General features: G+C 29.3%; 2 protein-coding genes across 4 annotated transcripts in view; one reads left to right on the top strand and one right to left on the bottom strand.

Annotated features, from left to right (window-relative positions):
- Positions 1–340: 340 nt before the first annotated feature.
- LOC108725062 (uncharacterized) lies at positions 341–2,918 on the bottom strand. The gene is made up of 5 exons (XM_018451839.1): positions 2,719–2,918; positions 1,941–2,159; positions 1,477–1,659; positions 1,100–1,317; positions 341–545 (listed from the first exon to the last, which is right to left on the bottom strand). Exons 2-5 carry the CDS (start codon positions 2,152–2,154, stop codon positions 345–347), a joined length of 816 nt encoding a protein of 271 aa, XP_018307341.1. The 5' UTR covers positions 2,155–2,159; positions 2,719–2,918; the 3' UTR covers positions 341–344.
- Positions 2,919–15,425: 12,507 nt separating this feature from the next.
- Positions 15,426–25,058, top strand: part of LOC108725060 (NADP-dependent malic enzyme) — a 24,373-nt gene continuing 14,740 nt past the window's right edge. The window contains exons 1-2 of one of the 3 annotated variants that reach the window (XM_018451837.1): positions 15,426–15,569; positions 23,031–23,187. In XM_018451837.1, the coding sequence (XP_018307339.1) occupies positions 15,544–15,569; positions 23,031–23,187 (183 nt within the window). In that variant the 5' untranslated portion in view covers positions 15,426–15,543. Of the gene's footprint in view, positions 15,570–23,027; positions 23,188–25,058 lie in introns of all 3 variants that reach the window. The other 2 variants (XM_018451834.1, XM_018451835.1) reach the window with 2 other exon arrangements.

The following is a 25,058-nucleotide window of genomic DNA, read 5'->3' as shown; positions in this document are numbered from 1 at the left end:
AGTATCCGAAAATCAGAAGTATGATGTTAATTGCAATGTTCGGTCTTTAAATAATTTATAACGCTTTTGCTTTGTAATTTATATATTCTACCTTTACCACCTATCATTAATAATATAGATGGATCAAATCGTTTTAAAACATTTCTGATTAATGCCTTTATGTTCATAATAGCTTTGTTATTATTATAGTTCTGCAAATCTACGCACTGAAACTGTTCATTAATCGATTTTATCTGGAAATTAATAGTATAAGATATGTGATTGAAATATAATATAAATAATTAAATAGAAAGAATATTATTGCTAGTAAATACTGATAATAAGCCAGATGTGTCCAAAATATTCTAAACGTAATTTATAACAATCCCATTTATAAAAAATGTGCTTACCTCCAAGATAAGATATACTTTGATTTGATGAGGTTTAGCAAACTCAATCGCATGTCCAAAATTTATTATAAGCTGTTTTAACAATTGCAAAAATGTAAGATATATTTCTTCTTCTGTTAAATCAGTATTTATAATGACGTATGTTACTGGCCACGACTATATTGTGTGAATATAATATATATATATATACATATTTTTTAGAATAATTTAAGAATTATTTAAAAATAAAAATTGCCAGAAGAGAAAGGCTACGAGTCAAAGCTAGTCGTTAAGTGCTAATGATTAATATATCTTTAATATCTAATCGATGTAAACATTAAATATATAAACGTTTCAACCTTCATCAGGTCATCCTCAGTGTAAAACATAATAATTAAACTGAAAATAAAAATAAATATAAAAAGGTCGCAATATCGGTTACATGTCAGGTAATTATTTAAATATAAAATGTTTCTGATGTCATTAATATTAAAAGTAACTGTAATTTCGATGGAAGGATTAAGAATATATCGCACGACTCGTAGCCTTTATCTTCTGGCAATTTTTATTTTTTAAAAATTCTTGAGTCAGAATATTTTGATTATTTTTTAAGAATTACTAATGTTAAGAAAGAATATGCAAAAGTATTAAATAAGAAAATTATTTTTTATAAATTGATGAGAGTTTCTCTTTTTACTGTTTAATTTGTAAATAAAGTTGATTATGTTTACCTTCACTGCTGGATAGATACCTATTCCTTCTGCATAATTATACATCTGTCTTGCTAGATTTTCGTTCATATGAATCAATGTTGAAACTAGTGCGCGACACGTTGTGGTACTTAATGCAAAAGTATATTTAAGTACTAAGTTGGCTATCTCTGTGATTAAATTCGTATCTTTTTTTGACAAAGATAACATTATTAACTTATCCACGTAACGAGATAAATCTAAAAACAATAAAAATAAATTTTGTTAAATGTTATTAAGAGTACAATATAGTTTAGAAATTTTTATACATGTTATTAAGAATGCAATACAATTGAAATTAATTTACGATATAAATACGACAATCACGGGAATATGGTTGTAAAATTTTAAAACTTTACCTATTGGATAATACTGACTGCTTTGATCTTTAAGTAAAAATTGAAAAAGGAAGAAAGCATACTCAACAAATTCATTACAAAATGAATCCAATAACATGTATATTATTTTGCTCCGTACGTACTCATCATTAATGGTACTTTTAACAAACCATTTATCACGACTAGTACGTAAAATATTTTTGTCTGAAAAATTAATACAAATAAATAATATGTTAATACGATGAATAACAATAAAAGAAAAAGAAGATAATTTGAAATTTATTTTATGTCGATTTTGTATAATTGATAACGAATTAATGTTCGTTAGAAAGAAATTATGTTTACACAACTGTTAAAGAATTTTATATTTAAAATATTTATTAATGTTTTTATACTCATTATCAATATTTTTTGTAACATACATACGTTATTATTTATATACGTTAAAATAAAAAAAAACAATTGATCTCTGAAAATAAACTCACATTTAAGTAAATCACATGCTTTTACTGCCTTTTTGTTAGCCAAGTAAATCTCAGCCGATAACAAAAAATACTCGGCATTACATGGTAAATCATGTATATTAAGTGTTTGAATCAAACCTAATGCAAGCCCCCAGGCATCGTTGTCCACTAAATTGATCAAAATGTCTAATCCTAAGTCAAATAAGATTTTACCTAGAATATTGAAGGTATCCATTTGGACTGAAAAGTCCAAATATGTGAATTAGGTAAGATTATAAATAAAATTTGTAGTCTAAAGTTTATTGATATTTTATTTATTTTATTATATTACATGTGATACATAAAATATATGCAATACATACATCGTACGTTATTCAATTAATAAAGAATATTCTTTTATAATTTATGCATTAAATGAAAAAATATTTTAGAATATCAATAAGTAAAAAAATATGTAGAAAGTTTTATAGGTGTTATAATATAAAATTATATCTTTCGTCATATATAACTCTTGATACTTAAAATCTACAATATATATTACGTGCAATATATATATTACGTATAATTCATATATAAGTTGTATTTTGCTGTATATACATAGTAAAACGGTTCGTAGATATAGAAGTCATCTTCATATTGTGACTACTTGATCATCAATATCAAATATGAATAATGAAGAGAAAACGATGTCAATAAAGCAAGCAAGATTGTACATATAGGTATATATTATAATACAACCTATATTTCCCATCTAATACCTTTTAAGTATTTATGATTTTGTTATTAAAATATTTATTACCTGTACGATGTATGATGTTTCTTAAGTGATATTCTGAACGTTTTACCTCTGTACGAAGTATATTACAACAAGAGCGAACAAATAACGGACTTTCATCTTGCTTTTCTGTGTAATTTTTCAAAATATTAATAACATAATCATAATCGTGATGTAAAAGTCCCTTTTTAAAACGATCTAAATCCACATAAAATTTCCAGAGATGTTCATGATCTCTATAAACGGATCGTGCATCGGGTAAATCATCTACAAAAAAGTATATATATATATACAGATGTTTTAGATTTTATAAAAAATGTGTATACGCATATGCGTGCATATATATGTATGCGCGCATGCAAACCCGTACAATTATTCTCTTTTTTCTCACATAGCTAACAATAAAATAAATAATTACCGATAGGTTGCACAATATAATTTTCTCCATTCATTTTGATATTTACATGATCTTTACTTTTATTTATAAAAGTATTATTATCATGTCTTGGAGATTCTTGTGATAAGCTCATACTTCCATCAGGAGAAGCAATAGTTTCTGGTAAGCTTTCTCCGAAATTCTGAACCGTAGAATGAGAATTATTTGCAGTCAAAATACTGCAGTCAATTTTCTCAGTCAACATACTTTTAAAGTGTTCCAATATGTTTTTATTCAATATTAACGTAGAAGGAACTTTACTTATTAAGTTGTTGTTAATATCTTGACCATCAAATAACTTTTCATTCTCTATGCAATCACATAATATTTTTTCGATAATACGTTTATCCGGTGGCAATCTCAAGACTAAAGTTCTTACAGTATTCCAATATTCACCACGTTTGATATATTTTTCAGTACATTCTAATATGTTCATAAGATTATTTGAATCTTTAATGGATATATATTCTACCAAATAATTCACGATTGCTTTTAACGATAGTTGCCGGTTTAACAGTTCCTTAATAATATTCTGAATAATATATCTCTTTGATAAAAGTGTCATTTCTTCTTTTACATGACTATCATGAAATATTTTGTAAATTGTTAAGATCTGATCGACAGTTAATTTTTGTATTGAAGTTACATATATTTTTCTGCAAAAAAAATTATAGCCAAGATAGAATGCATCTTGCACTATATTTAGCATCACTGTTGGATCTTCTGAACAAACTGTATTAAGGAGATCCTGCAACTAGAAATATAATTTTATATATCAAGTTATATATAAATGATTATATACAAGTTAAAGAAAGCAAAATAATGAATAAATATTACCTCATGCTTAAATATACACAGATGTTTGTAACAGGTACCTTTCCTCAATAGCGAAAAACAGTATCCATTGAGGATCTTAAGATTAATTTTTGCTAACTCTTGGCATTTTGATACTTTCATGTTTCTAATTTTAAGTGCTGTTACTTTTGATATAGTTCTAGTTTCAGATATACAATCTGTATGTGTAATCTGTCCGGATTGATTATTAAATTCATTTTTATCAATTTTATTAGTTTTATTCGACGTTTCTATACTATTTTCTATACATTGAGCATACTCCTTATTAAATTCTGTTGCATTTTGTTTCATATATTTATTAAAACTGCTAGTAGTCATTACATATGGTACATCAGAATGTACAGATTTGTTTAATTTATCTTGTTCACATAAAACTGTATTTTCACAGCTATAAGAACAATTAAATTTTTAATTATTGCGAACATAATCGTAATCTGTAGATTATATTAAACATTGTAAAATATATTCATCTAAAGAATTATAAATATCTTATAAATGTTTAACAAATTTCTTTAATATTATAAAATTAAATTTCGTTAGATTTTTCTAATTTATACTTACAAATTTGTATCAAATGATTCTGCAAATAGAGAAATGCAATCATCATCATCATCATCATCTTCATTATTCGTATGTTCCTCCTGTATGGCATTTTCATGGATACTTTTATCTATTTGATTTAAATGTTGCGTCTTTTCTGATGTGCTTTGTAACATGCTATGCATACGATTGTTGCAAATTGAATCTGTTTGGATATCTATTTCTTTACACAAAGTTTTATTAAAAGTTGGTTCTTTTTCGAAAGAAAGTTTTTTGCGAAATTTTTCATTTTTTGTTGTATTTGTTGGAGTAATTATGTCATTTTTATTATTTAAATCTATTTGCTCAGACTCTATACTAGTTTCATTATTAAACTTATTTTCAAATGTCGGTAGTTTGGGAGATTTTGATCGTTTTTTATCTAAATGTTCACGTAAGTCTATTTTTTGTACGGGAATATTTTCTTCGGATATATTTGATTCTACTGCTGTATCGATACTTGGAAAGTCAAATTCTTGAGGATTTAATAATTTAGTATGTGTTACATTATTTTGTAGCCAAAGGGTTCTATTTAATTTCTTTTTTTTGTTGTCCAACTTTATAATATTTTCCTCTGCTGCACGCTTTCGATTCTGTTTTATAGTTTCCTTTTTGTTAACCAATACTAATGATTTGATGACATTAGAGTTTTCATTTACATCCACAAGATTTGAAGTATTCTTGTTTAAAATGTTTTCATCAGAACTTATTTTCTTACACTTTTTATCACTTTGTAAAATATTATTCTCGTGCTTTTCTCTAGTATTTAATCTATTCAATTGTTTTTGGCGATTCAAAATGTAGTTTTTTTCATATATTTCTGTTGTTACACTGTCAGTATCATTAATATTATTATGTACATTATTTTTTATTTCCAAAGAATTTACGTTCTTATTAACTTTTGAACTATGATGTTCATTGTTATCTATACTTTTATTTTTTAAATTAATGTTATTCTTAAATACAGATGTAGATTCTGATACTTTTGATATATCAATTGATGTATCTATTTCAGGTATATGACAGTCTTCCTCTATAAGAATATTTGTGGATTCAAATGTATCATTAATGTAAGAAACTTGTTTTGTACTGTTATTAATTTCATTAGAAACATTACTCTGTAAACTTTCGTCACTCGTGTTTACTTTCATAAATTTTATCATACCTTTTGGTAAGATACGATTTCCTGTTATTTTTGGCAAGTTTTTTTTTATTTTTTTATTATTTGTCTTATTTGCACATTGTTTTTTATTATGTATTGTAAGAAAATCAGGTATTTCAGTAATATCAGATATTTTAGTAACAGTAATCGGTGTCACATTTAAAGAGAATGATTTTGGAACACTTGTTGCTTGTATACTATCAACATCTAAAGTTGTAATTTTATTGCTTGATCTTTTTACATCTTTCTGATCTTGTGTTCTATTTATTGTATTATAAAAAGTAAAAAGATTATTAGAAAAACTTGCGTTTTTAGATTTAAAAGTAGTGATAAAGTTTGTCTTATCTTCAGATGTTCCTGGAATTTTATTTTCTATATCTGTGTTAATTGTACTTGAGAATATAGCTAAAAAGGTCAAATATTGCTTAAAGGTTTTTTAGATTAAATTTTTGGATATTTTCTTCCTTCATGATATTATCAAGCATATAATTAATGATATATACATACCTTTACTGTTTTGATTTGTTTTACATTGTTCTAATCTTACATTGCAAACTCTTCCATTAATAACACTATTAATTGTACATAAGTTATCATTATACTTCTTGATGGATTCACTAGATGTCTCTTGCATGTTGCTGTTACAATCAGTTACAACATTTAAATTTTCTTCATCCAAATAATTTTCATTATCAGAACTGATTTTTATTGATTCCATATTTGTACCTATTTATGTAAAAAAGACAAAACAAAACTTTATGCATAATACATAATACAATATAAATGTGTGTATGTGTGTGTGTGTTACCTGATTTATTAAACTGTAGTTTTCTTTTATATCCTAATTTACTGTCCTGTACATTTGATTTTTCATTACTACAATGCTTTTTACTGTTTGATATAAATTTCTTTTGTGTATGATTACAGTACATATGTAAGGATATGCTAGATGTTTCATCATTACTTTTACTTGAAAATGATTTAACACTAATATCATGTTTCAATTGTTGCTTTTGTGCTATAAGTTCTCCTGGTTGAATTATTCTGCGATTGTATGATACATCGTCTAAATATTCAACATTTTTACATTCTTCATTTATCTTTTTCATTAATTTTTTCGAACGACTTCTTGTTAATCGAGAAGTCTCATCCTCTGTATTATCTTGTTGCATATTTTCCTTTAACATCCATACATTATTAGAAGACTTTTTAGATATATTAATACATGGTGACGAATGTTTTAACTCCACAGTTTTCTTTTCAGAGAAATGCAATTGGTAAAGTTGAACTAAATTTCTATCTAAAGCAATATTATGCAATACAACCTTACACATACGAAGATTGTTCAATGTTTTTAACTTATTATTTTTTGCTTGTGTATTTCTCTTGTTTTTTGTTTTTGCCATTCTGTTTGATTAATTAGTTATACATACTTTGTGGTTGCTAATGCTTTACAAAAACCAGTTTCAAATTTCTTCTCTGTTGATAGTAATAAAGTCCTTTATGCATCTAACTTGATGGTGTATATTTTCATCAGTCTAAATTTTCGAAAAACGTCATTACATATTTTTCTTCACACTTTAGCCAAGCTGCATGGAAGTATTGCAAAATCAACCTAATATAGAGATATATCATTAAGATAATAGATTTTTTATCTACTTTTTTCTTTATCTATTTCATAATAAAGAGGCATGATAACATTATACGTAGATATCGTCTAAAAAACTACACAGTAATTTAATAGGAAAGACTACACCGAAAGGATATTATATTACAAGCAAGCGACTATTAGATTGTTTCTTTCATTCTCACCGTTATAAGCTTCCCTTTAGTAAGACGATGTCTCTTACTGTATAGTTTTTCGCAGATTATGTACACCGACATGATATTACTCTTAAATCCATTACCTGCATCCAAAAACGTACGCATATACCCATCACATGTGTTTCTTATTTGTCTCCTAAAAGCCAATAAAGGGAATAATTTACACACCCGATCGCTGATTTTCAATTAATTCCTCCAGTTCACCGCGGAAATATTTAAGTACTCATTTCGAGAATCGCAAGCATTTATATCGATACCCATGATGTAAAAAGACAAGGTGTCATTGCGCATAGTAATCGCGGCACGATGAGCAGAGCCAATGAAATTTGAGTCCAAATACACCCGCGCAATTTGAACACGAAATAATCACATATGGTCATATATGTACCTAAAATGTTTGAAAAAATAATATAAAAATATTTGGAATAATACACACACAAGTGCGTAAAAATAATATAAAAATAATGTAAAAATACTTAGAATAATACAAATATGCAAAAATGCCTTTATAATGAGAGAATTATTTCTTTGATTTTAATTATTATATTTAAAAATAATATAAGTGCTAGTACAACATTTACGAGCAATTTCATGTGCTGCTATTTCTCTGCTTGATGTCAATGGACAAAACATGAACAATTAATCAATGGACAATTAATGCACAATCAGATTATCAACTTTTAATGTAGCACAAATACGAATATTTCTAATTACAAAGTATTATTACAATCATAACAATTCACGTTGCACTACACAATATTTTGTGATTTTATAATAAAGTCGAGTTATAGATCATATAAAATTCAAGTCTATATAACACATGATAATTTAACAGCGATATCACGCCATTTTTTTAAGAGATTCCACCATAAAAAATTTTCGAAGAAATAGATAAAAAATAGAAGAAATAGAAGAAATAGAAAAAAGCGTCTGAATTTTAACAATATTTAATTAATTTATGTGAAAGAAATAATCTATGATTATTAACCATGGTGGAAGGATTACATGGTGTGTTCAGTTTGGGCAAAACATGCCCCTTTTACGAGTCGGGGTACCTAGAGATCTTAAAAATAGAAATCGGCCAAAGCCCGGCATGATGTTGTGAAACCGGAAATCACGTGATCATGGAAATGCGCGCCAATATATCAACGATTATTTCAATGAGAATCTTGACAGCAAGCTGATGTCACTTCTCTTACGGTGAAATCACACGGTGCGGAAAAAGACTGCGGAATGGAGAATGCGTCATTGAAGCAACCAATCAGCGCTATTTAGCGCTATTCGGAATAGTGCTGATTGGTTGCTTCAATGACGCATTCTCTATTCCGCAGTCTTTTTCCGCACCGTGTGATTTCACCCTTACTCAGATTCGCTTCTCTCACTCTCACATTCGGTTTCACAACATGGCAGAGCCAATTACGGATCGAGTCAGCATACGGAACGCTGATTGGTTTTGCTCTCGTTCCGCGTAATGGTGCGGTTCTATGATATGGAATTGGCGGAACGCTCGTGATTGGTTTAGAAAAGACATATCGGCGGAGCGCAATTGACAGAATGCTTGCGATTGGACGGACATCGTTCCGCCAATTCCATATCATAGAACCGCACCATTACGCGGAACGAGAGCGGAACCAATCACGAGCATTCTGCAGTTTTCATTACGTGGCTTGAAATTCCTTCGACTGCGGTCCACTTGATGCTACAAACGCTTCGAAGCATTTTTTGATTAGTCAATTCGTAAAATTCTTTGTTCTGATTGGTCGCTCAAACGCTTCGAAATGTTTGTAGCGTCAAGTGGACCGCAGCCTTCATCTCCATGGAGCGGAATGAACGTAAGCGGAATGAACAGCAAGTTTGTAAAATGACTTTTAAATATTGTTTTATCACTTGTTTCGTCAAATGCGTTTCTTATTGGAAATATTGATTAAAGATATCGAAATCTATGAAATTAGTTTTAATGTGATTTAAACCCTAATGAAATAATGACTTGTGATTGGTTGCGCAAAGTCCGCGAAACGCTCGTTACGCTGAGTACATAAGGTTTGTTCGTGTCGCAAACTCCAACATTCTCCTATCAAGCTCCTGCTGCCTAGGATCCGACACATTCGTTAAACATTTCTCTAATCATGAAAAAACGTGCATAAATTTAACCTAGCTAGGATTAGGATCGAACATTGCTCACATTTATTTTGGCCAATAAGCGCTTATTTGCGCTTACGCTTTTGCTGCCCTACCTCGATGGAAATAAGCATTTGTGAGCACGAGTATGACGTCACGGATGGCGTCATGAACGCATCCCTGAGCGCTTACACCGCCAAAGCGAACAACGTGAGCAATGCGCTTAAAGTGTGTAAGCTACAAACCGAACGCAGCCAGTGTGAATCCTACATTTTTTTCTAATTTATCCTTACCTAATTTTATAAAACGATTCAAAGTATTCATAGGTTTATACGCTACTTTGAAATTATTTTTTTCCGCGATAGTATTAAATTTGTCAAAGATTTTATTCATGTATGGTATTGTGAAATATTTTTTTATATTGTGATCAATAGAATCATTGTTGTTGACAATATTATTTTTAATAAAAGTTAATACTAAGAATTCCATGAGAAATGATTCAATTCAAATCTTAAATAAAACGAAATACAATAATCAGGTTGGTAATACAGAGAACATAATAGAACATAAGAGAACATAAGAGAACGTTAAGGCCCAGTTCCACAATTCACGGTTAACTCTTAACCGAAGTTCAACTTGTTTCTCATCTTTTTCCAATTCTAAAATTAGTAAGAGACAATGAATAAGTTGAACCTCGGTTAAGAGTTAACCATGAGTTGTGGAACTGGGCCCAAAAGAATGAATAAAGGCAGTAAAACAATTCATGTCGGAACATCCTGATACCTTAATTACACGAGCAGATAAAGGTAATTCGACTGTAATAATGAACTCAACAGATTATAATAAGAAAATGCATGAAATTTTATCTGATAGTAACACATATATAAATATTAACAAAGATCCCACAAATATAATAACAAATCAAACACACACATACTACTGACTAGGTGGAAGAAAAAGAGATATATAGATCAGTCTACGTATAACAAATTGAATGTTTTGGATGGTACAGTGCCGAGATCCTATGGAATGCCAAAGATCCACAAAGAAGGAAATCCACTGAGAATAATTGTTAGTTGTATTAATAATCCCTAATATTCCCTTGTGGGCTCTTACTATTTTCTTAAAAGAAAATTATCGATAAAAGTATAAAAAAAAATTTGGCTACATAAAAAATAGCTTTGAATTGGTCAATAATTTAAACGGTATTGCACTAGAATCAAATTATAAATTGGTCTTCTTCGACATTATATCTATGTTACATTAATATTACCACAGACTTAGTCACAAAAAGTATTGAAAAAAGATGGAGTTCTATATAAAAAAAATACAAGCATTCCTAAAAAAGAATTTCTAAACGCTATTTCTTTGATTATCAATTCAACTTATTTCAAATTTGATAATAAATTTTTCAAACAAATTTTTGGTATGTCCATGGGGTCTTCGTTGTCGCCGATCTTAGCGAATTTAGTAATTCAAGATTTGGAAGAAAATATTTTTTTCAATATTAATATCAACATTCTAATTTATTATCGATATGTGGATGATATTTTATTAGCAGTTCCGAACAATCAGATCAATGAGATACTTGATAATTTCAATTCTTATTATTATGATAGACTGAGATTCACAGTTGAGCATGAGGATGATGATTTTGTAAATTTCCTTGAAGTTAGAGTGATATTAGATGATGATTGTATCAAATTTGACATGTATAAAAAAAACCCACTAACTTAGGAAGATATCTAAGCTATAAATCTAATCATCCAATTGAACACAAAAGAAGAGTAATAATCGGTCAGCTTGATAGAATTCTTTTTCTCTCACATCCTGAATATCACAACAAGAATATTAAATCCATGATAAAAATTCTTCTAATTAATGATTATCCTCTTGACATAATCTTTTCTACAATTAATAATAGAATTAAAAAATTATCGAGTAGAAAGAATTTATATAAAAATAATGTCAACAACAATGATTCCATTGATCGCAATGTACAAATATTTCACAATACCATACATGTATAAAATCTCTGACAAATTTAATACTATCGCGGAAAAAAATAATTTCATAGTAGCGTATAAACCTATAAATACTTTGAATCGTTTCATAAAATTAGGTAAGGATAAATTAGAAAAAATGGAACAATGTGATGTGATGTACAAAATAAGCTGTCTTGATTGCGACTCTTCTTATGTTGGTCAAACCAAAAGGAAAGTAAAAACGAGAATCAAAGAACATAAAGCTAATATAAAAAAATTAAAAGATTCTCTCACTGTATTATCACAACATCAGATTGAATATGGTCACAAAATAAATTGGGACAATATTCAGGTGTTAGATATAGAACCGTTTTTTCAAAAAAGAATCACATCAGAAATGATATATTTATTAAAAAACAAATTGATGGTTTTAACAAGCAGAGTGATATGGAAAAATTACCAGAGACATACTTTCCTTTGCTTAGCATAACTCCCCCTACATAATATCATTTTATCCTCTCCTTGTTCTTCTATACATGTTTGGTATATAAAGCTGTGTATCATGATGAGAATTTGGCAGAACATCTTAACGAGTACTTTATTATAATAAGCCATCCACTTTCGATATTAATTCACATAAGTTTACTGGGACACAGGTACTAATTTTTATATTTTATAACTCGAAACACGAATTCGCAAACATTTAATTAATCAAGAAATGTTGTGCTCATTAGAATCTGGAAATTTTGCGTTCAATTAACAGCTAATTACGAACACTTGGACTATCGGAAATTTTGTAATAAAAGACGAATTCCTTTGGATATTATAACTCGAAACTCTTTGAACTATCATCAATATAAGGAAAAATGAAAAACAATTTTTAGTTAACGAGCGTTCTTGCGTAATCAATAATTAGACATGTTAGATGAAAATAAACTTAGATTAGTCGTCTGTTGCGTGAAAAATTTACGAAATTCTTATATACTGAAGATGGCCTAATTTAAGGCCGAAACATCTATTTAATATTTATTTGTAATTCGATTATATTTTATTGTAAATCAAATATAAAATACTCGCTAAGGATATCTTGCGTGATGTATGCCCTTTATCTTTCCGTTTTTATATATTTATTAGTACACATATTATCATAATTTTATATATTTGTGTGTATTTTATATTTATTTTTTAGATTCAAATAAAGAACTAAAAATTCAAATGGAAAAAGTAATTCAGATGTCACAGAAAGAAGATAATGCAATTAATAAACAAACTGATCACTTTCATACAACTGATTTCACTAATTTTATCAAGTAAGTTTGTTAATTGTTTTCTATTTATATATTTATAATGGAAATTTATATTTAAAAGAATTGTTATTAATTTACAGAGTATCTAAATAAGAAGTTTCGATTCTAAATAAAGATGATGAATGGGAAATAATTAGTTTGACATCGGATGAGATATTAGAATCAATTCAAATGCAAGATTTTATTGTGTAAGTTTTCATATTTTAAATGAAAAATATGAAAACTTTTTAACAAAAGTTTTATAATTTCGATGGGGACATAAAATGGAATTATTGGAATCATTAGAATCATTTTGTAATGTTAATAAAAATATTAAGTACTAACATTAAGAATATATTTTTCTTTGGTGTCAAATTAAAAAAAAGTATGCTGTATATTTATTTAAATATCTTTTCAGAGAGATTGTTGGCTTCGTTGATGATATTGATGGACCAAAGCCAGTCGGAAAAACAAAAAACCATTAATTATTAAAATTTATGCTTAATAATAATAGTTTACAAGTAGTTATTTGGAATGCATAAATAAAAATAAATAAATCGAAATAACAATAAATAAAACAAAAACATGAAAGGCGCGCGCTGAATGCTAGTCTCCTCTCCTAAAGTAAAATCGCCGTGTAACCCTACTAAAGTTGGCCCTAATTGCGATCCCATTGTTGCCGCTATATTCCGCTATATATAACATCATTGGTCCTTTCGTTCGCGATCGCATATCGCACTGGTGTCGTGTGACGCATTTCATGACAAAAAATAATCATGACGAAAGAGAACGATCAATTGACACGTGTGTGAGAGGTTAATGCAAATTATAGGTGAGTTATGGGTTAAAGTAATAAAATAACAACAGTGTAGACTGCAATATCACAGGTTTCATTTTTTGTTTGATATTTTTTATTGTACATATATACAATCAATATTTAAAAAAATATAGATAAAAAAACGTTTTTTTCGTATAATTTTCAAGATGGTGATCTAAATATGTGCGACCATCAATAAATTCTTTCAGATCAATTCGTTTTCAGCGATGAAATATACATAAAAAGAACCAAATTTCAAAAAAGTCATTGAAAGCATAACTAATCTGAATGTTTATCGATGTTTATTTGTTTTAATTTGATGTATTTTTCATCATTTTATTCAATTAATACACAATTTTTCTATTAAATTCTTCATTATTAGAGGTTTTCGACAATGGTCATATAATATACAGGGTGTATCCGAAATAACTAATTATACAGTACTACTCCTAATAAAAAACTGAGTCGAAAAGTCCTCTACCATTTTGCAATTTTCGTTTTTCAACTCAGTTTTTTATTAGGAATAGTTTGAATAGTGCACGTTATTTCAGACACACCCTGTATATTTGTTTAAGTAAGCAGATAAAATAATAAAATTTCTGATTTTATTAATTTCCAAAAAGTTTTATCCATTGATATCCTCAGAATCTAAAAAGTCGCGATGTATAATTATATACGCACGGATATTTCGAATTCCGTGATTTCCTCTTCTTTTCCTCGGAATCTCCGTATATAAATGAGTCTTTTCAAGCATGGAAAAACGCGAAATTAAAAAGTAATCTCGTTAAGTACCCTATAAGCGCAAAATGTTCCTAGAATGTTACATGGATATTATTAAAAAAATTAAAATAATGTTATTATAATATTTCGAAAATATCATAAATATTTTTTTAATATTACGGGAGTATTCTATAGAGATTATATATCCACTTATATAATACCCTAAGTATTATATCTTAATATTCCTGAAATATTATTAAAATACTTATAAATATTAATTATTTTTAATTTTGTGCAATTTGAATTCACAATCCAGTAATGAAAAGTTCTTATCAGTTTATGCTGCGTCTTGTGCTAAAAAAAACGTTTTTTTAAGTTACGTCATTTTAAGTACATATCCAGTTCTACAACTGCGCGCCAAAATCACATATTTTCAGTTTTTAAACGTATACTTATAGGGAGCTTTTCAACAAGTGACACTATGCGACACAGCAATCACCTCATCCTTGTTTAACATTGGCGAACAACAAGGATGCAACAATTCACCGTGTCACACCGTGTCACTCTGTTGGAAAGCTCCTATACTGAACAGGTGTAACAGTTTTACAAATTAAAGTAAATGCTGTTATAATACTTTTTAATGTTTATACAGTAAGATATTACAGTAAGATTAAATAAATGTTACTTTTAATAATTGTATAATATTATCAGGAGTGGACATATAACCTTTCATTAATATTTCGAGAATATCTTGTAATATTATATAATTTTAGCAAAATATTATTAAAATGTTACATTTAATATTCTAAGAATATGCCTAAAATATTACTTCATATTAAATAATGTTATGCGCTTATAGGGTGGTTGCATCCTCTAGTTCTTCATTACTTGGGGCGACGTGATGCCTTTTCAAACGCGTTAACATCGCGTCGTCGTTGAACGCAGACCCTCGCGATGCGAGCGCGACACACAGCGTGGCCAACATTTCCGACCTAAGAACGCGCAGTCGCGTGCCGATCCTGTCGGGTGGGAGAAGTGATCAGCTGCGTGTACAGAAGGAGAACGAAATGTTCATTCTGCAGAGGTCTATATCGTGAGTACCAGAAGGAAATTTCTTTTGACTCTCGATCTTAGAGACCGTTGATGCTTCGAGCGGTCGGAGGGTCTACGGCCCGTCGACATCATGAGCTGTTAACGCACGACGGGAAATCGGTGGACTACACGGATAACGCGAAGGGGCGGATGCGCTGATCCCTCGTTAGGGCACAGAGAGGATAACAATCGTTCGCGAGCAAAAAGAAACGTCATGTAACCTGACACGCGGGACAAATCGCAATGCGGTGCTGAAAATAGGAGCGCTTTGACAACCAGCGATCGATATCAGGTGAAGCCAGACTTGCCGTGACAGCAGAACCGTTTACCATGCTTTTGTTCAGGTGTTCCCGCCACTGGCGACAATTCGTTCTTTTGTTCTTTTTTGCGCTATCCCTGGCCTTCACCTGGCCTCGTTCGTCTCTCTGTGGCCTTGATCGTCAGAATACGAGTCTTTTTTTTGTGCGACGCTCGTCGTTCGTCAATTCAAGGTGTTCGGCGTCCTTCGAAAAGTAGCTTTCCAACGGAAATTCACCGTGTGTAGGCGTAATCCATATTTTGAGAATCTTTATATCTGAGCTAGTTATCAAGAAATATTGTTATAATTGATTAAACATTAGTGTCAAAAAACCATAGTTTAAGTTGCTCCTTTTTGATCAGAATTCTGCTGGAGTTCTTATCGGAGATCGATTATCAGTATCGTTTATTTAAACGGCATTGATTATGACTACTATTTATTTAAACGGTTAAATTTACTTTTTATGTAGTGTTTTTTCTTATTAAAAAAAAATCATTAGGTTTGGCACTCCTGCCGAAGATATTTTCAGAACTGGAAGAAAGTATGCGCGTGTGTGTTTAAAAAAAGATCATCAAAATCAGCGATTAGCTGGAAAGTTTTTTCGCCAGTCAGAGAGTCGAGACGCGAAAATTGTGGTCAGAATCTTAAATTTAAAAAAATCTGCTAACAAATTTCGATTTGTTTTAGAGTTTTCTTAGATTTCTTCAAATTCAATCATTAGCTTTAGCTGCAAGATAAAAATTGATACATATAAATGACTTAACACAATCCTCTTGACATTGTCTCAATTGATTTCTCAATAATTTTTTTTAACATTCTTAATTATTTACTGTTAATAACAAAAAATGAGTTAATATTTGGAACGAGTTCTCATTTATAATAACATTCCGCATTTTCCTGCATTTCATCACCATTTTCCGAATTAAATTGAGTAAAGCAACATTATTTTTACATAATAATCATTTTGTCGATTCTGTTGCGAAATAGAAGTTGGCGGAATTAAACGGATCATGAATAATCTCGTGACTCAAAGTCAAGGTAAAAATGGTAGCCGTCCGGAAACTATTGCACCAGGGACGTACAATTGCACGCAATAGATTCGGTTTCAGTAAACAACGAAAAAAGAATACACGGAGATATCTAATGGTAATATTTATTCTAGGAGATATCAGTCATGTGCAAAGAATTACAAAGTATCTCATTTTTAATAGTAATGCACAAAAATATTTTTATAATTTCGAAAAACAAAATTGGTTCAATAAAACTACACTCTTCAAAAAATTAGGGGATTACTTTGTCTCAGAAGGGAAGTTTCACAACCGGAACCGATTTGATTCTCCATGAAATATGTTGTTAAACACAAAAATCTAAGAGACACGTATTTTTTTATACGTGCCCTAACTCATGTTTAAGGGGTGAAACACCCCTTTGAAAAAAAACGGTATTTTTCTTTCGAGGCGAATATCGTCGGAAGTATAAAAGATAGAAAAAAATTTTTTAAACAAAAGTTGTACGGTTTCAAGAGTACTTCAATGTTGTAAAGAAAAATTTTTCAAATTTTTTTGTTTAACAAATTGCACTTTCAAATGAAAAAAAAACTGTTCTTTTTCCGAGACATTAACAAATTGATACTCTGGAATTACAAGCAATTATTTTTCATTGTACGGGCTAGTATAAATTTCAAATCAAATTTCATCTCAATAAACGACTTTTATATTTTGTGCACTAAGAACAACATATCGCACTTATTTTCTAGAATCAAATTGTAATCTATTTTATTTATATGTGTATATTTTCATTTTGAACTTACACTTTGAATAATATATCAGTTATTTTTCATGGTAATATATTATTAAATTTAGATAATATACACTTTATGTATGTTCACTTTGAACTGACACCTTTAATAATATATCAGTTACTTTTCATGGTAATATATTATTAGATAATCATTAAAATTTTTAAAGGTTTCAATTTTTGAGGATCTTTTTTTAAACAAGGCTTGACTTTTTCATTTTTGATATTTTTGGGACATCACCTACTTTTTAGAGTACAGATATACAGGGCAGCTTTCTAGTAATGCAAGTATCACAAATATACATGTATTTTCGATTCTTATCACGTAACTTTCTATAAGTTATAATTTATGCAATACAGTTAGAAAAAATTGTATTTTGTTTGTCGATGATTTGCGGAATACGCAAAAATTCCGGAGTGTGATCCATCATCTATCGATGCATGTAACAAACGGTTATGGCATCCATGGTGGAGATGGCATCTGTCAAAATCATACAGAATTGATGTACACAAGATGAAATCAAGACATGCATCTCGTGCGACACGACAAACACTTAAGATACTAATTGGATACTGCAAGATTTATAGAGTAAATACAAAAGAGTAAGCCAAATATAAAATTTTGTTCAAAACTTTACATTTCCAATGCGTTAAAAATTGATATAAGATAATTATTAATAATTATTAATAAAGTAATCCTGTTGCAAATTCTTACAAGAAAAATTCTTGTGAGATCTTCCAAAGAAAATTTTCACATACGAATTTCGGACAGGAACATACAAGATCGTATAAGAATGTATCGCATACGATACCTATAGGTAAATCAAGAATCTTGCATGAATCTTACACCCATGTTACATGAATCTTATAAGCATGTTACATGACTTTTACGTGCATGTTACATGAATCTTGCGCGCAGGTTACGTGAATCTTGCGCGTATGTAACGTGAATCTTAGAAGAATATAACTGGAGTGTCATTATGAAAATATTACAAGAATACTATGTAATTTTGTGTGATTTATTGCTCGTATTCCAGTAAATAAAATAGACAAGTAAAGAGTTGAACGTGATTTAAAAGAATTCATTTTGGCTAAAAATTAATTCTTTTTATACAAATAGAATAACGGCTTTTCGACGAAATCAAACTTAATTTGGGAAAGGAGCATAAAAATCTATGCCAGTTATTATAGCGAAATTATAATTTATCAATTCATTAAGACAGTGATAATATATTCAGTCATCTTCAGTATTCTAACAAATATTTTAATATTTCTTCATTCTTTTTCATTTCATATATTCAATTCAATTTCTGTTTATTTAATAATTCCATTTCGTTTCCTGGGATGATTGATACCTTTATTACTCTGAAGCGATCACGTAAAGAAATTATTTCTTAAAAGTATCTTATTAGGCTAAAGTAATTAAAATCTTTTTATTGTGATATAAATCGTCGTGTACGATTCATGTCAGATTCCTGCACCAACGTGAAAGATAAATTATTTCGTAACTATATTTTAAGACTGACACATGATCTTTCATGTAACACTTAGGAATCAGACATAATTAATACCATATTCTTAGATGATCCTGTAAAGAAATTATTTCTTAAAAGTATCTTATTAGGCTAAAGTAATTAAAATCTTTTTATTGTGATATAAATCGTCGTGTACGATTCATGCCAGATTCTTGTATCAACTTGGAAAATAAATTATTTCGTAACTATATGTCCCTTAATACTGATAAATAATCTTTCGTAAAACACTTCAGAATCATATATAATTAATACCATATTCTTAGATGATCCTGTAAAGAGACTACTTTTTAAAAGTTTCTTATAAGGTTAAGGCAAGTTCTTTTCATTGCGGTATAAATCGTTGTGTAAGATTCATTTCAGATTCTTAGGTCATTAAAGATTACTGGTGAGATTCATGTACAAATTATATAAGATTCTTATATAATCATGTTCGTTCATTTAGTAATCTTGATTGATTACATACAACTCTTTTAAGATCTGGTACAAAAAACTTACAAGAATTTTCAACAGAGAATATTATTAAAATTATATATTATATCATTACATATTAATTTATTGTATATGTTATATAATTGTATTACAATTATTAAAATTTTTTATGCAATATTTGACGAGACTGCTCTCAATAGTTTTTTTCATTTTTAGGACTTTTTATAGATAATATATAGAGCCTTACCATACAAGTAATTTTCTTGTGTCATAACATTTGTGTATACTATTACATAATGTACTTATAAATTATGTAATAATATAATAATTTATTTGCTATTATACTTTATATTGTACTTTATATTATTTCTTTACATCAGATATTTCAAACGAAAGGAATTGCTCTTTGCCCTATCACGCATCAATGTTGCAGACAGAAATTCTTTTCGTTTGGAATGTCTAATATAATTGAAATATTACAGTTAATATAAAGTATAATATTAGGAACTAAATTATTGTATATTATTATAATATATAATTTATAAATACAGTATACGCGAGGATTGTGAACAGGAACATTACCTTGTATGAGAAGGCTATAAATCAAAGTAGAATTCAGCTGAGTAGCTGTATCTAGGGTAGCGCGGGGCTAATTGTGACAGTTTTTCTTTAAATTATTATAAATCTTCACACAATTATGATAGACTAATGATAAATGCTTTAAAATGTTGCATGTTCATCTGGTTCAATAATTAAATACTTATAAATCCTTAATATATCTCGTAAATGAATAAAAAATTACGTTAATTACAAGGATGCAAAGTGGACCAATATGCCCCATCTATGGATAAGTTGAGCCATGAAGATAATCGTTTAATGAGGTTATATATTATTAAAAACATGAAAGGATTATATGTATATTAATCAAATTTTTATTATTTGCATCTTAAATATAATAATTTGTAATATTCTTTCTTTTTAAATTCTTTAATTAACAAAATTAGAAAAACTAAAATCTTTACTATTTATAATAATAATTAAACGTAAAATATATGTTTAATCGCTAACATAGAATAAAAAGCATCGATAAAGACAGATTTCATTTTAGTAGCTGAGTTTATAAGGTTAGTTATGAGATACTGGCCCAACAAGCCTCATATCAGTATTAACTGAAATACCTTTTTATAATTAAAAAATTGTAAATAAAATAGCAACTTAAACATTAAAATTAAAAAATACGATAATAACTTATATCCAAAAAACACATTTGATTATTCCATAAGATAGACCAAAAAGAATACTCACCTAATAATAATTTTACCTTTGATATACAAAAACGAAAAAGCGTACATATTTGGCTGTTGATAGCCGGATACAGATTATTGTATTAAGATACAATAATCTCTGTCTTTGTGCTACATTACGTAAGCATAGACGTATCTATATATATTTTGATTATTTAGATATTTGCATTTGACAAACTTGCCCCTATGCTCAAATAGCCCCGCTCTATCCTACATATTATCCATAGGAAAGACCTAAAAATAAAAAAGCTATAAGAAAAATCCCTTTACATAAAGGATTATTATATGACATATAATTTTTTGTATGTTACATTATATTAAACTAATCGATAATGATGATACAGTGAAAAAGCCTATGTGAGCCAACACAAGTTCTTCATGTATATATATTACAATTAAATTAAAATACAAACGTTTCAATACTGGTATTGGGTCCTTTTCAGTATAATAAATAAAGATGACAGCATTCAATAATAATGAAAAATTGAGTTCTATAATATTCGAGTCGTCAGATCATCGCTAACTCAAGCAGCAAAGCAGGGCATTTTAACCAAAGTCAGATCGCCCTATGAAGTAAAAAATTACCAATTCTTGACATGAAAAATGTCTTAAAAGTCAAATATCGTTTGAAGTTTTGTTTACAGGTCGAAAATTACAAAGTTTAAATCTATGAAATGCCTTTAAAATTCAGTGACTTTAAAGTTATACATTAGCTTATAAATGATCAAATTTTTATCAAATATGCGCCTTCAAAGTCAATTTAACTTATAAGTCAAAATTACAATTTCGTTTGAAGGAAATATGACCTGGTTGTATTACTTAATTTCAACCTCGTAGGCGATATGACTTAATTGATCAGAATTACCTAATTTTTGCCTTAGATAAAAGTCCTTTGTATTTGACTTGACTAATAAGAAATATTTAAGGTACAAAATAAACCTTGCGATCGTGTTGGAAGCTAACTACAAAGTTGTGATTATCACGGAAAATGACCTATGAGGGAAATTGATCCAAGTCGAAATGCCCAGCAAAATTGTCCTGAAGGATAATTATTAGTCTTAGACCTTATTGAAATTTGCCATCTATTATTATTGTGCCAACTTCTGTTTGCTGCGCAAATTTCATAAGATCTTTGTTCGTAATATTAGCTATTTCCTACTCAATTGGTCTGTTTTCTGTTCCTGCACTAGACTGCACTAGAACTCTCTTTCTCACTTTCGACAAATATCAAACATACATCTTTCTCTTTTTAAGTTACAAAAGTGTTTCAAGTACATTTTATTAAAAGAAAATATTAAAAATTTTGGAAATTTTTTTCAACCGGTTTTTTTCGAAAAAAATTTTCATAATTTTTTTTAAACGTCGCACCATTGAACCCTATAACATTTTTTTTTTTCGTCGAAATCGGTACATCCATTAAAGAGAAAATTCGTTTCATCAATTTTCAATTTTACCCTCATAACTCCCATAAAAAATTTTTTTCAGATATAATATTTTGCGAAATTCATTCTTGCGTCGCTGCTAACTTATGGTAAAAATCTCGACCAGATAAATGCGAGGACAGCATACACATACCTATCCTGCTAGGCCCTTAATTTTCCGAATGAAGGAAAAATGGAATTCTCGTTGTTTAATCTACGCGAACTCTAAACTCAGAGAAAAAAAGGTTCCCGTAACTTTAAAAGAGTATAGTTAAATAGCACCTCAATTATTTTTTAATTGATTATGGTAGTATAAAAATACCATAGTTAATTTAAATATTGTCAAAATATTGTCAAAAAATTAAATAATATAATTGATACGATTATACAGGGTGTCCCATTTTAATGTCCCACCCCAAATAATTTTTATTTTTGATCTTAGATCAAAGTAGCTTAAATAGATCAAAGTAGCTTAAGTAGCACCTTATTTATTTTTAATGGGTTACGGTAATAAAAATACTATAGTTAATTTACAGAAATATTGTCAAAATTAGTACTTGTGAATAGTACTGCGATTATTGCCATATTGCAATTTGATGAAATTACGTAATACATCAATACAAGTAAATCTTTAGATACGTGTAAATTTTTCACGCGTATTTTTATATCGGTTAGTAGCAGAAATTACGGAGGATCATGGATGAGGACGCTTCTACCTTCGTATATTGCTGTGAAGGACATACAACGGAGGGACATCCATGAGGTTTCGGGAGATGTGATACCAATAAACATGGTAAAGGGTATCGGACACCTCAGGGATCCTCGACTGAACAAGGTACCATTATCTCGCTTTGCTTAAATTTTTTTTAAATCTTTCGCTCTTAACGCCGGTTATGAACTAATTTGTAGTGTCCCTATAATCTGGAGATATGGTAGTGTCTCGGCGCTAAGACAAGCGCAGCTTCATGGCGCGAGACACTGCCGTGCTCCTTTACGCAAGCTGGCGTTGCGGCAGACTGAGATAATCGGATCGCAATATCGATTAAACTGATCAAGTTCTATATACACTCAATCGATAGTTACCACTCGGATTGTATAATAAGTGTTTTTATTTTTTTTTCTACATGCTCTACGAGCGGAGATATTGCGACGCAAATCTCTGAATCTCTAAATTTTATCATCATTTTAAGGTAGTACTAGCATAAAATGATTTTCTTACAAATGTGCTAAAATCTGACAACAAGTAAGTTGAAGTGCTCTCTATGTTTGTGTGCAATTAAAAACATATTGATCATCTAGTTTTTGAAATAATTACAATCAAAATATGCAGTTTTAACATGTGAAGCATATACGCAACTGAAGTTAATGTCAGATTTTTAATTGTAGTATTCATACCATTCTTAGGATTGTTACAAAAAACGAGCACGCGATGAAGGAATATGAGACAGATATTGTAAAAAAAGATCACCATTTTTAACCGTTTAGTTAGGAAAATAAAGCCACGAAAAGAACACAATTTCGATTACACCAATTATTAGTTTGAAATAATGGTTTAAAGAAACATTTATTTAATATTTATTAAATGTTTTTTAAACGTTTATTTGTAGTTAATTTTACGTTTTATGAATCGTTTTCAAAATTACATTTTTTAAACGTTTATATGAAATTTATTAAATGTTGATTTTTTGTTATTCATTTATTTAAAATATTTTATTTAATTAAAAACACATTTATTTAACGTTTATCTAACGTCTATTATAAATATATAAAAAATGTTATTATTTTATAAAATTCAAATTAAAACGGATCAGAATAATGAAATATTCACGGAAGAGAAGTTAACACAATATAATTGCGTTAAGTGTACCATATATGGACAATAAAAACTGTGTGCATCGATAGTTATAAGTTGCGTAACGGATAAGGTACGAGACTCGTAACCCTGAGGTTCCAGGTTCAAAACCCGATCAGTAAATGAAAAAGATTAAAAAGATGAAAAAAAGATTAAAATATAAGGTTTAATATAAATTTTGACAAAAGGGGACTCAGCTCCGATGACCTCGACCTTGACATATGTTGTCCTGAGTGACCTTGAACAAATTTTAGCCGTCGCTCGTTATTCGTTAAAAAGTTAGGAACAAAAAAAGTTCAACTATATAACACGAGAATTCCCTGCTTTAAAATATGCGCGCCATGCACCCGTAGGGGGGATCCCGTTTGCCTACAAATCGATTGCCTACAGCACCTTTTGCCTACATCCCATTTGCCTACAAATCGATTGCCTACATGTTCTATTGCCTACAGATCGATTGCCTACATGTATTATTGCCTACATGTACTATTGCCTACATGTACTTTTGCCTACATGCATTATTGCCTACAGCTCGATTGCCTACAAGCACTTTTGCGCACAAATAAAAATTTTAGAAACAGAATTACTTTGCCTACATGCATTATTGCCTACAGCTCGATTGCCTACATGTACTATTGCCTACAGCTCGATTGCCTACATGTACTATTGCCTACATGCATTATTGCCTACAGCTCGATTGCCTACATGTACTATTGCCTACAGCTCGATTGCCTACAGCTCGATTGCCTACAAGCACTTTTGCGCACAAATAAAAATTTAGGTAAAGGTATAGAATACCCGTCTCACCTCCGATTTTGATGAAATTAGGCTTATTCGACGCGTTTTTGCACGAA

Source organism: Mycetomoellerius zeteki, unplaced genomic scaffold (genome assembly GCF_001594055.1).
Source record: "Mycetomoellerius zeteki isolate Tzet28-1 unplaced genomic scaffold, Tzet1.0 scaffold323, whole genome shotgun sequence".
In the NCBI taxonomy this organism is placed as follows: domain Eukaryota; kingdom Metazoa; phylum Arthropoda; class Insecta; order Hymenoptera; family Formicidae; genus Mycetomoellerius; species Mycetomoellerius zeteki.
Note: the sequence above shows the minus strand (reverse complement) of the source record. Positions and strands in the feature narration are given on the sequence as shown.

Excerpts from the sequence above, each read along its gene's own strand:
- LOC108725062 (XM_018451839.1), bottom strand. The coding sequence starts at position 2,154 with ATGGATACCTTCAATATTCTAGGTAAAATCTTATTTGACTTAGGATTA. Across the intron at positions 1,660-1,940 it reads AGCATGTGATTTACTTAAAT|ACAAAAATATTTTACGTACT; the intron begins GTGAGTTTATTT and ends TTAATTTTTCAG. Across the intron at positions 1,318-1,476 it reads CAGTCAGTATTATCCAATAG|ATTTATCTCGTTACGTGGAT; the intron begins GTAAAGTTTTAA and ends TATTGTTTTTAG.